A 12,258-nucleotide genomic window follows, 5' to 3' on the forward strand; every position below is an offset into this window, starting at 1 on the left:
ACCACAGGCTTGTATGAAAAAGTATTTTTGTATTATCCTCTGACAACCTTCAAACATACAAAATTAAAAAAAAAATAATTGCAAGCGTTAAAAACTATTTTCTAGCAATTATGCAAAACTTAAAAGAAACAGTGAATGAGCCTGGATAGAGATGATCGATGTATTCAGAGGGCAGAGAGATGGTTTGTGTAGGGTCTCTTTCCTGTGGGGTTTTATTAGGTCTCTTCCTCGGAGGCCTTCTGGATTGCTCTGGAGGAGTGACATGAAGAACCCACCAGAAACCTTTGAGCCAGGACCCATGTGGCTTTCCCTTTCTGAGTGGAAGAAAGGTGCGAGACACTGGCAAGAAGGGACGGTCCTATACCTCCATCCATCCTGGGTGCCTCTGGGGCTCAGCACCTCCAACTTGGGTCTTTATCTCCCTTTCTAGCATTGGTCCCAGGCCTCTAGGGTGGTGCAGATGACTCGACCCACTCCCTTTATTTCATCAACGCAGGCAACTGAAGCTCAATGAGGTGAGAAAATACCGGGGGGCTGGTGCAGTGCTCGCCTGGCACCCCTGAAGCCCTGGGTCCAATCTTATGACAATGCACTCCTGTAATCACAGTGCTAGAGACGTGGAAGATGGAAGGGTCATCGCATATCAATAAATAAAAACTGCACAAGAACCCCAAAGTCACCCGTTAACCGTCAGCTATCCGGCTCCCCCTCTGTGACACCTGAGAACTTTCCTCTCCCAGACTCACAGCGACTGTGATCCAAATCTGTACAAAGAGCGTTTTAAAAATCTTGAAGTGGGACTGGAAGTCTCGTACCTCCTCTTTATTCTGAAGACCTTGAAATGCTCGCTTTTGCTCTTTAAAAACAAAAACCAAAACCTCAAAATACGGCAGGCACTGAGATTTTGCCCCATCACCCTCCACCACGCCAGTGTCCTCTCTCTCTCTGAGTCGCCTGTCGGATCCTAGAATTACTCATATGGCTTCTCCCACCCCCACTTTACTGTGGAGGGTTTTATGGATGGGTGAGAATGAACGTCTCTGAGTGGAGGAAATGGTCTGAGGCACCTGATTTGTGCGTGCACCTCCTTCCTCTCCCTGTACGGCATGCCCTTCCTCCCCCTGTACGGCATGCCCTTCCTCCCCCCCTGTACGGCATGCTTTTGCCTGCTTTCAGGCTCATTCCCTGAGCCTTTCTAAACACTGCTTGACCAGCTTTTCTGTCCTTTTCTCTTCTTCCACTTAATCATTTCCTAGAAATAACCAGAGGACGTGGCTGCCTCTGAAAGCCTCGCTGAACACTGTTCCCTGGGAAACATAACACCCTTAGTGCATTAGTGGAAAGGGGATGAGCGGCGCATGCTCATAACCCACGTAAACAAAATGGATTTCCCAAACTGGGAATGTGCAGAGAGAAGGCCGTCAGCAAGAACCGTGAGGGCGCTACAGTTCCCTGGTCCGTCCCTCACAGACACCTGCAGGCCACCAGGTATCGAGTCAGGCTGTGAAGAGAGAACCCTGTAGGTGCTCAGTTCGAGCCAATGAATGGCTTCTGGAGTCATCTCATAATGTAGCCATCCCCTGCGTCAGCATCAGAGTCTGACGTGTCTGTTTTTTCAGATGACTCGTCCTCAGTCCACAGACTCTGGGAAGAGAAGCCGGGATGGGCCAGTTGTGTCCCGTCCCACTGGCCATCAGGAGGTCTGACTCTGTCCTGTGGGGACCCTCGTCTAGGTGGACCGTGTCTTCTGCAAGAGATAGCACCTCTGAGGCTTCTTCGGAGTCATCGTGGAGAGCTCTCAAAAACACAGAGTTGAGGTTCACGTTGAAGATGACTTTGTCCTCCGGCCCATTCACGGAGCTGCTGTCATCCCCGGGGAAGGAGTCCTGGAACACACTCTCTCTCCTCTCGTAGGGGCCACTCGGGTCTTCTGAAGGCCTGAGGCCTGAGCCCACCGCAGCCTCTGGGCCAAGCTCTGGCTCGGCCGCAGCCTCTGCTGCAGCTGCATCAGATTCCTCAGCAGCGGAGTCTTCCTCCAGGCGGGACTCCTGGGGGCTGGCTGAGGAGTCAGAGGCCTGGTTCAGAAGCTTGCCCATCAGTCCATGCATGGTGTAACCAGTGGCACTTGCTTTGGGGACTTCATCATCGCTGTCACTTTCGTCTCCATAATCGTAATTCCACACTTTCTTCTTTTTGTTCGTAGGAATGACCTCCACCTTGTTGATTGCCTCTGAGGGTGGCAGTTCAGAATATATCCACGATAAAAAGTTATGGAAGTTCTAGGGAGAGAAAGAGGGAGAGAGGGAGGGAGCACAGAAGGAGGCAGGGAGGGAGAGAGAGAGAAAGTCTTTCACTCATATTGGCTCTTTAACATAAAACTTAGCATTCCCTGTGAGGCGATGTGGATGTGCTCACATGAGTAACAGACGGTTGTGTGGCGCTTGCCAGCTGCCGGGCACTGCTCCTGTATCTCCAAAGCCAAGGGTGCTAAGGTCCTCCACATAAAATGTCACAGCATTTGCATGCCACCTCTGCACTCCCTCAGGCACACTTTCGATCCTTCTAGATTGTTTACAGAACTCAGGTACAACACAAATGCTGCCTGAATGGAACACTGCATCGCTCAGAAAACACCACCAAGGAAGAGTCCACTCCGATGCAGTTAGATGCCTTGTCTGTGGCTGCATGAAGCGCTCTCTCTCTCTCTCTCTCTCTCTCTCTCTCTCTCTCTCTCTCTCTCTGTGCTGCCTGGGAATTAAATTCAGGGCCCTTTGCCTGCTACGCATACTCCATGCTACGGGATTCCACACCCAGCCTCTAGACTTCTTATGCATTTAGCTGTGTGTGGCGTGAGGTAGAGAGGGTCCCGTGTAATCCCTCTAGTACAGACAACCCCGTCACCAGCCATGGTCACTCCACCAGATTGCAGGGTCACTGTTACACATCAGGCGTCTATGCCTGGACCCATGTTTCTGGGCTTCTGCTTTGACAGTAATCCTTTTCAGTAAGACTGGATCCTTTCCTATGTGATGGGCGTGCATGTTATTAGATTCACTCCTTAAATTAAAAAAGTAATTCGCGGCTTCAGTAATTGTATGGATTTGGGGGCTAATGAAAATCCATTCCTATAAATATAAAAACCAGGCAAATAACCTATGCCACTAGAAATCTGGACTAATCTTGGTGAGCATTGGTGCTTTGGAAGGTGGCAAGAGAGAATTCAGGGAGAGCTGGCTCTGTGTGTGTGTGTGCGTGTACGTGTGCGTGACGTGCGTTTTCTTGATCTGGGCATAAGTTACATGGTTGTTTGTGTCTGGGAAAATTCAGTGGCTTTACACAGTGGTGTGAGCACTTAATTTCTCTGAGGCTGGAAACAGCTTCATTCTTATTCTCTAATTAAACACAGTCACTTTAAGTACACAGTGGCTTTGCCAAACCTTTTGATCTTTTTCTTTGGGACGGTCTCCTGTCTAGCCTTGCTGGACCAGTGCTCACGATGTCGGGCAGATTACTGACGTACAAATTTAGCTTCAGAGTAATGTAAACTTTTGAGCTTAATCGTCTCATTTATAAATTATCACTGTCTGCCCTACACTTCAAACTAAGGCCCATGGGCGGGGCTTTCGTTTGCCTTGTTCCACACACCAACACTTGGAATACATATTCAGTAGAGAGTCAACAAGGATTTGTCAGATTCGAAACAGTAACCATTTAAAATGTTTACTAGTATGTTCAAGACTCTGAGCTTGATTCCTCCACATTGAACTTTCTGATAACAATGCACCTGCAAACACGCTCGGCCTAGAGTGTCATATTTTCCTGTTTCCAGAGGGTTTGCTTAATGGAGAGCGATAGTAGACAGACCCAAGGTAACGCCAGCACAAAGGGACTAGAACTGCGAGCTGTGGGGGGACAGTGGCTGCCGGGAGAGCAGAATAAGGCAGATGAGCTGCACCAGGAGAAAACAAGGCGTTTCTATTTGGAATGTTACAAAAAATGTGAAATGAGGGGGGGCGGGCAATATGGTAGGAGAAATGATAAGTGGTCGGAAAAGGCAGTTGAGTGGAAACATAGGAGGTTCAGAAAGATGGAGAGGGAGAAAGAATAGGTAGAAACTACAGAAAACAGAAAATGCCCAAACGCATTTGAGACTTGCAGGGATAACAAAGAATCTAGATTGACCAAGATGACTGATGTTTTTGGAAAATGAGACTCTTTCCTGCAAGCATGTTACATCTATAATAAAAATTATTAAGTTAAAATAAGAAAAAAAGATAGAAAAACTACATACCAAGACTTTGGGGAAAGTGTTTTTTAAGCATATATAACCAGTCCGTTTCAGCATGATGGTGATTAAGAAGACCACCATTAACAAACAACCAATAATCATTCCTATGGCAAAGTCTGACGATCCTGTTGATGAAAAGATACATGACTTTATTCAAAAGAAATTCAATGCATGGTCACATTGGTCTGGTGTCAGAAGTTAATGCAGGGGAAGCAAAAGTTTGAAAAAAATTATATTGCTAAATACCAAAGAATGGAAGCTAACCTAAGTGCATATATTTTAAACAAAATATATTTAGATTTTCAAAGGAAAAATTAAAAAAATAGTTTACATTCTATAGCTGCAATAGAGTAGCTGCTAGCTGTCTGTGGCTCTTTAAACTTTGAAGATCAAAACTGGGCAGAAACAGACGGGCAGTGGTGGCGCACGCCTTTAATCCCAGCACCCAGAGGCAGAGCCAGGTGGATCTCTCTGAGTTGAGGCCAGCCTGGTCTACAGAGTGAGATCCAGGACAGGCACCAACACTACACAGAGAAACCCTGTCTCGAAAAAGAAAAGAAAAGAAACAAAACAAAACAAAACAACTGGGCAGAACTAGAAACCTGCGTTCTCTGTCACATCTCAAAAGCCTGTGATGCTCATCTCTATGGCCCCTGGTGGAAGAGTTGGAGGATGGAACATCAGCCTGGAAAACCAACTGGGCCATCCAGAGGCTTGGAGGCTCGGCCACAGCAGGAGCCCAAATGCCGCGCTTGCTCTGCCTATGAAGAGCTTCCCTTAACTCCTTGGCCTGCTTCCTTTTGGAAGATTTCTACCTCCGAGTTGAAAGCAGATGTTTCCCTTTAGTAAAAATGAGTGGCCTGAGGTGCAGTGAGTCGCCTCACTCACAGTTCTCTTAAATTCTAGAAAGGACCTAAATTAGCAGGAACCCTGTATCCAGAGCTTCAGGGAAAAACAGACATAGAGGAAGGGACTGAAAATGGATCGCACGCTTCAAGCCTTCTAAAAGGCGAATTAACGAGACCCTGGTGGCTAACACCGACTTCCGAACCCAGTCTCGGCCCATGGAGAGGGAATGTGGAGCATTCCCAGGCCTAGGCTCAGAGGCACAGCTTTCAGACACACACCACATCTTTACACACTTCCTAAGAAGGGAGAGATAAACCCGAATAACCCCCAGGGGCGAGGCCTTGGCATGATGTGAGGATTCTCACTCACAGATGACTCACAGGTCTACTCCGCTTTCTAAAGAGTCTACGGAGAGCAGTGCAGTCAGCTCAGAGGACACCCTACAAAGCACGTTGTGCAAACAGCAGTCCACAGCAAGCCAGAGCAATGCTTCTCACAGGGCGGTTTGTCATCTGTCTCAGACGTCTTCGTCACTCGAAGATTTTGTGTTTGGTTTTAGCTTAGTGGTAACGTAAAATAAATCTCTCCGGGTTGTGGCCGGTTACTTGGGTATCATTGTAGATCAGCTTCCTAAGAGAGGGTTGGATCAGCTCATTCTGGGAAGCGGAGGCCAGATTTGTATCTTCAAATCTTGGCCTTGGATGTGTCTTGTCTTTCCGCAAGGACAGTGATTTAAGACTGCTCTTCTCAGCCGGGCAGTGGTGGTGAACGCCTTTAATCCAGCACTTGGGAGGCAGAGCCAGGTGGATTTCTTTGAGTTCGAGGCCAGCCTGGGCTACCAAGTGAGCTCCAGGAAAGGTGCAAAGCTACACAGAGAAACCCTGTCTCGGAAAAAAAAAAAAAAAAGACTGCTCTTCTCTGCAGTGGACTGATGATGGCTAATGCTTCTCGGAGCTCTTCCCCGCTGGTCTCTCTGGATGAGAACCACTCGGATTATTGCAGTGACTGCCAGGGAGCTGCCTGGATCCCCCTTGGTGGTATACCATTGTTCCCCCTACATCCCCCCCCTGGATCTCTAATGGCTTGTCAAGATCTACATCATCTGGAGTCTCCCACCCTCTCTGACCCAGACCAGGTACTGTTCCTCCTTTGCCCACTCCAGGCGCTTAGCGCTCGCCGGACCCATTGTACGGAAATTCCCTCCTTGCTATGTCTCTGAGACACCTTTGCTTTTCTCCTATGGTCTTCCCTACAGAAGCAAGGTGGCAAAGCCCAGCTCAACTCAGATTGGCTTACAATTCCGATGCTAGACATGCAAAATGAGTTTCACTGGAGTCAAGGTCAGGGTGTTTGCGGGATCATCATCAGAGATCCATTTCTGTGCCTTTTTCCGCTTTGGAGAGCGCCTCTTTCATCCTCAGAGCCAGCTGACAGGTGACGCCCAGTCTCTCACTGTCCTCTGTCTCCTTTCCTTGTAAGGTCCTCTGTGCTCCCAGGAGGCCCACCTGGGTGGCCTGGGACAATCTATCTCCATTCTGAATTTATTAGGAACCCCCAGCCTCTCTGGCCACAGGAGGAAGCATGTTGACATATCTAGAGTCAAGACACAGATATCTTTATGTGGCCATTCCTCTGCCCACCACACCTCCCTTGGGCCCTCATCCAGGAAGTACTCCCTTTGGCCATCGGTGGCGGATGCCGTAGGTGTCCCACCCACACCCCTTTACCCATCAGCGGGCCATGGATGCTTCGGTGCGTGCCAACAGCTAAGTGTGAGTTGCTTCCGAAGGACTTGACCTCGGCCAAGGCAAAGTTGCTCCCACCTGCAGATCACACCACCCAGGATGACTAACCACCCCAGTGACGGAGGGTGTGAAAAGTTCCCGAGAAGCGCCCCCCTCCCCCCGGCATTGGGCTGCTGAGCCAAGGGCACCCATGCTGAGGGCACCCACTAGTTCTTGCTGGTCTACACTTGCTCCCTCATCCCCTTCTGAGTTTCGTCCACCTCCACACAAATCACAATTGAACAGGAATTGAAGGAGATGTGCGCCAAGATGGCCATATTTAAAATAGTGGCTGCCCACCCCTCCCCAGACACGCCCTCACCTACTGTCTTGCTTTCTCCCAGCCTCCCTTCCCCCCTCCCCATCCCCTATGGTCCTTCCTGTCATTTTATTTCTATCTTTTAATCTCAAGATTTTCTCTCCTACTGCGGTGGGAGTCCCACAACATCGGAGATTGCGATTTCTGCCACTGATGTGTTTGTCAAGTGAATAGATCCTCAGGGTTTGCTAAGAGCCCACGGATGAGTTTAGGAATCAACAAGGGGTTGATGTCTCACCACATCTCTGGGCTAGAATCCTCCTGTGGCTGCTACCCTAAGAGTACGCCCTGGTCTCTGCCGTCCATCAAGTTGCGCCTGCTGGACCACTGGTTTTGCTGGTTGAGAAGTAGCTCAGACTGGCAGCTGGTCAGTGGGAGGGGGTCGTATTATCTGAATCTGTGTGACTGCTGAGGGCCAGACAAGAAAGCACAGCTGTTTGGATAGTTGTGCTTCCTTGCCCTTTAACTGTCTCAGTTAATGACAGAAGGGAGGCCGAAGACACATAAAACGATGTCCTCACACCGGACGATGGTGGGATGGTTCCACACCATGCTATTGCAAGCCCATGTCTTAGCAGGCGGAGCTCGGTGCAGGGAGGGAGAGTAGGTCAGCCTCCAGAGAGCGGGCAGCTGCTGGGCTAGCAGCTCGTCACAGTCAACCTTCCTCTGCAGTTCTGCTAACTTGTCCCATGCAGTTCTTCACTGGACTCATGTAGGACCTTTATCCCGAATAGCCGCATACGTTCTGGGAGGCTCATCATCCAATTATTGGATCTGAGAGGAATTTTGGACAGGAGTCCATGTGGTCTGGAGACCTTGAACTTGTGGCTAGCATCTGAAGTGGGGGATGTGTGGAAATAGGTCCTTATCTCGCCTGCTCTGCTCTGACTGGGTAATGGGTCAGAAGTGGGCTGAAGTGTTGGCTATGGTGGAGTTAAGAGGCCTGGGGTCAGACACGAATATGCTGGAACACAACTTAAGGTCAAGGCTGGCCTTTTGCCTTTAATACCAGTCTGTGTCTCCTTTGGCTTGGGGGAGATCAGTGAGGCCGTGAAGTCTCACGGCTCTCAGACCACTCTGGTGCCAGGCCGTGCAGCTTGCTGGATTCCCCCAAGTGGCTAAGTCGGTTGTAATCGTTACTTTGGCAACATTATGGGCAGTCTGCCCGAGAGAAGAAATGACAAGATTTGCTTTGGCTCACGGTTTCAGAGAGTTTGTCCATCCTGGCCGGGAAGGAGGGTCAGAGGAGCCCGGCTTGATGGCAGGAGTGTGCAGCAGACGCTGTTCAAATGGGGGATGGGAAGCAGAGAACACGCCACACAGCCGGAACCAGGGGTGGGCATGGCCTTCCAAGGTTCGATCCAACCCCCCAAAGCTTCCAGAAAGACCCGAAATGGTGCCATCAGCTGGAGGTCAAGAGCGCCAATTATGTGCCCATCTGTGGGGGACATTTACGATTCAAACCATCTCTCCATTCCATTGCAAATACAATCTCCACTCTGATGCATGACGATGTTTAGGAGGCTGTCTTTGGGACTGAGGAATTTAGAAAGCTGTCTCTGAGGGGGCTTTTCAGACCCTTTTTCTTTTAGTGAGGTCCCTGGAGAGAGGGCACCTAAACTCAACTGCTTCTTTCCATGTCTTTTTTTTTTTTTAAGGCAGGCTCTTGCTATATAACCCAGGCTGGCTTGAAACTCGCTACGCAGCACAGGGTGGCCTCACACTTATCATCCTGCCTCACCTCCCGAAGGCCAGAGTACAGACGTGCTCCACCACACCTACGCTCCCTGCCGGAGCTCCCTTGTTCTGGCCACCCGGCTTCTCAGATAAAGAAAGGTTGGGGTGTTCCACGTTCTGTGAGAACCGAGGAAAGGCGTCCTGACTTCACCAGGGGCTGTCTCCTCTCTGCTCAGAAGGCTCCTGCCCTCTACATGCATAGCCAACGTTCTTAGGCCCCACACCCAAGGCCCCAGTTCCCATCCTGCACCTTCCCAGGCTTTGAATGCCAGGACTTCAAGCAACTTCGAGTCTTCTAGCACTAGGCACAAACGATGGCCAAAGGGCACACAGTGCTTAATTGAACCCAGATTTCCTAAACGAAAGTGCCACAGGGATCTGACCTTCTCAGGCAGATATTTGGTTATTCTTACGGCAGGACAGACATTAGAGACGGACCAGTAGGAACAGCTCCGTGACATGCATTTATTGGAAGAAGTAGCACACTAGAACTTGAGGGTTTTTTTTTTTTCTCTCATTCAGCAGATTTTCCATCAAAATAAAAGTGCAAATTTTAATAACCTAGCCATACCTGATTCCTGGTCAGGCTGAAGAAGGGTGCATTTAAGGGGAGACGTTAGAGGGGCTCCCAGGTCTTTACTGGAAGTCTCTGCTTCAAAATAAACAGATACACAGTAGTTTGTGTTTGGAAGTAAGTCCCGAAGGACGTAGGTGAAGTTCCCAGTGGCGTTATTCATTTTGGGCTTGTGCTGTAAAAAGAAACATAGACACACATAGACAGACACACACAGACACAGACAGACACACACACATACAGACAGGGAGGGAGGAGAGAGAGATCAGTTGAGACCTTGGTGAGAAGTGAGGCCCAACGGCTCCATTTTCAAATCATAAACAGGTTTAAAAACATCATAGGACTAACTACTAAAAAAGATATCTATCTCTAGAAGCAAGCAATTTATCGCCAAACCACACGTTTATACATATGCACATATTTTAAAACCATGACATCTGGCCTATCGGCTCCATTTCATGGATGAGAAGAAAAAGTCCTAAAGGGGATGAAGGTTTCCATGACGCCATTTCTGCTACATCATCGTGTTTCCACCTCGACCCTACACAATAGCTCTGTAAAACGTCTTATTTTACAGTATCTCAAGTGCATTCTCTGCAGCAATTCCTGACGTCGGGACTTCTAGCCATGCAAGCTTTCAGTAAGACCGTGTCTACCAGCTTCTGTTTGTCATTAGTCAAACAGGCAGACAGCCCAACAAACCATAAGCTCATGCATGGAGGGAAGTAACGGAGAAGGGAAGTGGGACAAGGGTGGAGACTGGGCAGCAGCAAGCCTGGCACCTCCCAGAGGAAGGGTGTGAAGTCGGCTCCCAGGGGCCTGAGCATGCCTTGGACGGACGGTAGCTGGCGGTCTCACCGGGCACAGGCTCCCGCCAAGCAGGTGACCTCTGTTTCTGTTTGGACACGGTTGAGTGTGCCCTCCAGAGGTTCCTATGTTGAAACAGAATCCTCACTGGGGGCTGAACCCTAACTGACAATAGCATTCAGAGGTGCGGCCTTTGGGATGTGATGAGGATTAGTTTGGGTCATTTGAGTGGAGGGAGCCCCATGACTAAAACCTGGTGGCTCCAAAAGAAAAGTACCCCTGAACACACCCATGCATACTCCCCATTCTCTTCAGGTGGTAGTCTGTTAGTGGGAAGGCCATCATCAAACATAGTCTCTCAACCTTAACTCCAAAAGCAAGAGTCAAAATAAACCTCCTTCTCGATCAAGCATAGAGCCACAGGTATTTCTTTACGGGAACAGAAAACGGACTGAGCCGCGCTCTTCCTTCTTTCTGCGTCTGTGCTGTGTGCTCCACGGTCCCTGTCCCCGGCCGCAGGCGCTCTTTACTTTGCTCCAAACATTCCACTAACTCTCTAGGATATCCCACGGAGATTCCACTATCACCTTCTCTAGGACATTCCAGCTGCACGTGGACATGCCGCCGTCACGCCTCCCACTTAGAAACTCTCCTCTCAGGCTCGCCTGCTACAGCTGCTGCTGCAGATCATTCCTTCCCTTTGAAAGAAAGGCTCGGGAGGAGACCAAGCCCTGCAAGGCTCTCCTGGAGCCCATTCCACCCAGGCTCTGCCCCACGACTCACCAAAGGCGCTCTTATCACAGGACGCTCCTTTATCTCCAGACACAGGGCCTGCAATGCCTGCCACCGTCCCCTTCTGAACACCATATTGACATCTCACACTTAACACATCCTACCTGAGCTTTGTCCAGGGTCCTCGTATTTCAGCTAATGGCAACTCCACACTGTGGAGTCCATTTATAAAACACATATAGCACTGGAAGATGACATCACCAACAACTGGTCCAGGCTACTCCCACCTGTTGCCTGGGTTACACCCATGGCCTTTTTTTTTAAATTTCACAATTGAATTTGATTTAAAGGCCGATTTCCTTCAATAAAGAAGAGGCCTGCTGTCTATGGTTTTCATCCTACAGTGTTGTTATTATCCTAGTAAACACACCTCATTTCTAAAATAGTCTAAAATGCTGCAATTCGTGGTTCGAACGTGAAGGAGCGTGGCTGACATGTGACAGTAGATGATACAACTTCTCCCCTTTTCTTACCCCCCCCCCCCCCCCCCCATGCTGAGTGTTAGACATGACAGAAGACACTGGGCTACCTCCTCTAAGGCAGCCCTTCCCTGACTTTACACAGTTCTTGAAAAGATGGACACAGCCAGCTCGGGATGTGTTTTGATCTGAGCACGAGGATCCACTTACCATCTTAATGCTTCTCCCCGCCTGCTCCTTGATGACAAATGGTGTGTAACCTAGTATCTTCCATATGCTCTCCCCGTATATCTTCGGAGTGACAGGTGGAAGTTTCACTATCACATTTATATGATCCGTGAAGCCAACAACCTCAAACTCTGGGGCTCAACGGTAACTGTGTGGGAGACAGAATGAGAAATGAGTACGCGTCAGTGCTCAGACATGTAATAGCTTCTCATGTCGTGGGACACAATACTGTTTCTTCTAAAGACAGGCTAATGGCTGGGCGGTGGTGGCGCATGCCTTTAATCCCAGCACTTGGGAGGCAGAGGCAGGTGGATCTCTGTGAGTTCGAGGCCAGCCTGGGCTACCAGGTGAGTTCCAGGAAAAGGTGCAAAGCTACACAGAGAAACCCAAAAAAAAAAAAATAAATAAAAAAAAAAAAAAAAAAAAAAAAAGACAGGCTAATTCTGTCTAAATGAGCCTCT

General features: G+C 49.1%; 1 protein-coding gene across 1 annotated transcript in view; it reads right to left on the reverse strand.

Annotated features, from left to right (window-relative positions):
* Nucleotides 1-9: 9 nt before the first annotated feature.
* The window catches only part of Ifnar2 (interferon alpha and beta receptor subunit 2), a 31,992-nt gene continuing 19,743 nt past the window's right edge, over nt 10-12,258 (reverse strand). The window contains 5 exon segments of the mRNA XM_037210024.1: nt 10-1,679; nt 1,682-2,279; nt 4,292-4,413; nt 9,549-9,726; nt 11,780-11,934. Of these exon segments, the coding sequence (XP_037065919.1) occupies nt 1,558-1,679; nt 1,682-2,279; nt 4,292-4,413; nt 9,549-9,726; nt 11,780-11,934 (1,175 nt within the window). The 3' untranslated portion in view covers nt 10-1,557.

Source organism: Peromyscus leucopus, chromosome 12 (assembly GCF_004664715.2).
Source record: "Peromyscus leucopus breed LL Stock chromosome 12, UCI_PerLeu_2.1, whole genome shotgun sequence".
NCBI classification, from domain to species: domain Eukaryota; kingdom Metazoa; phylum Chordata; class Mammalia; order Rodentia; family Cricetidae; genus Peromyscus; species Peromyscus leucopus.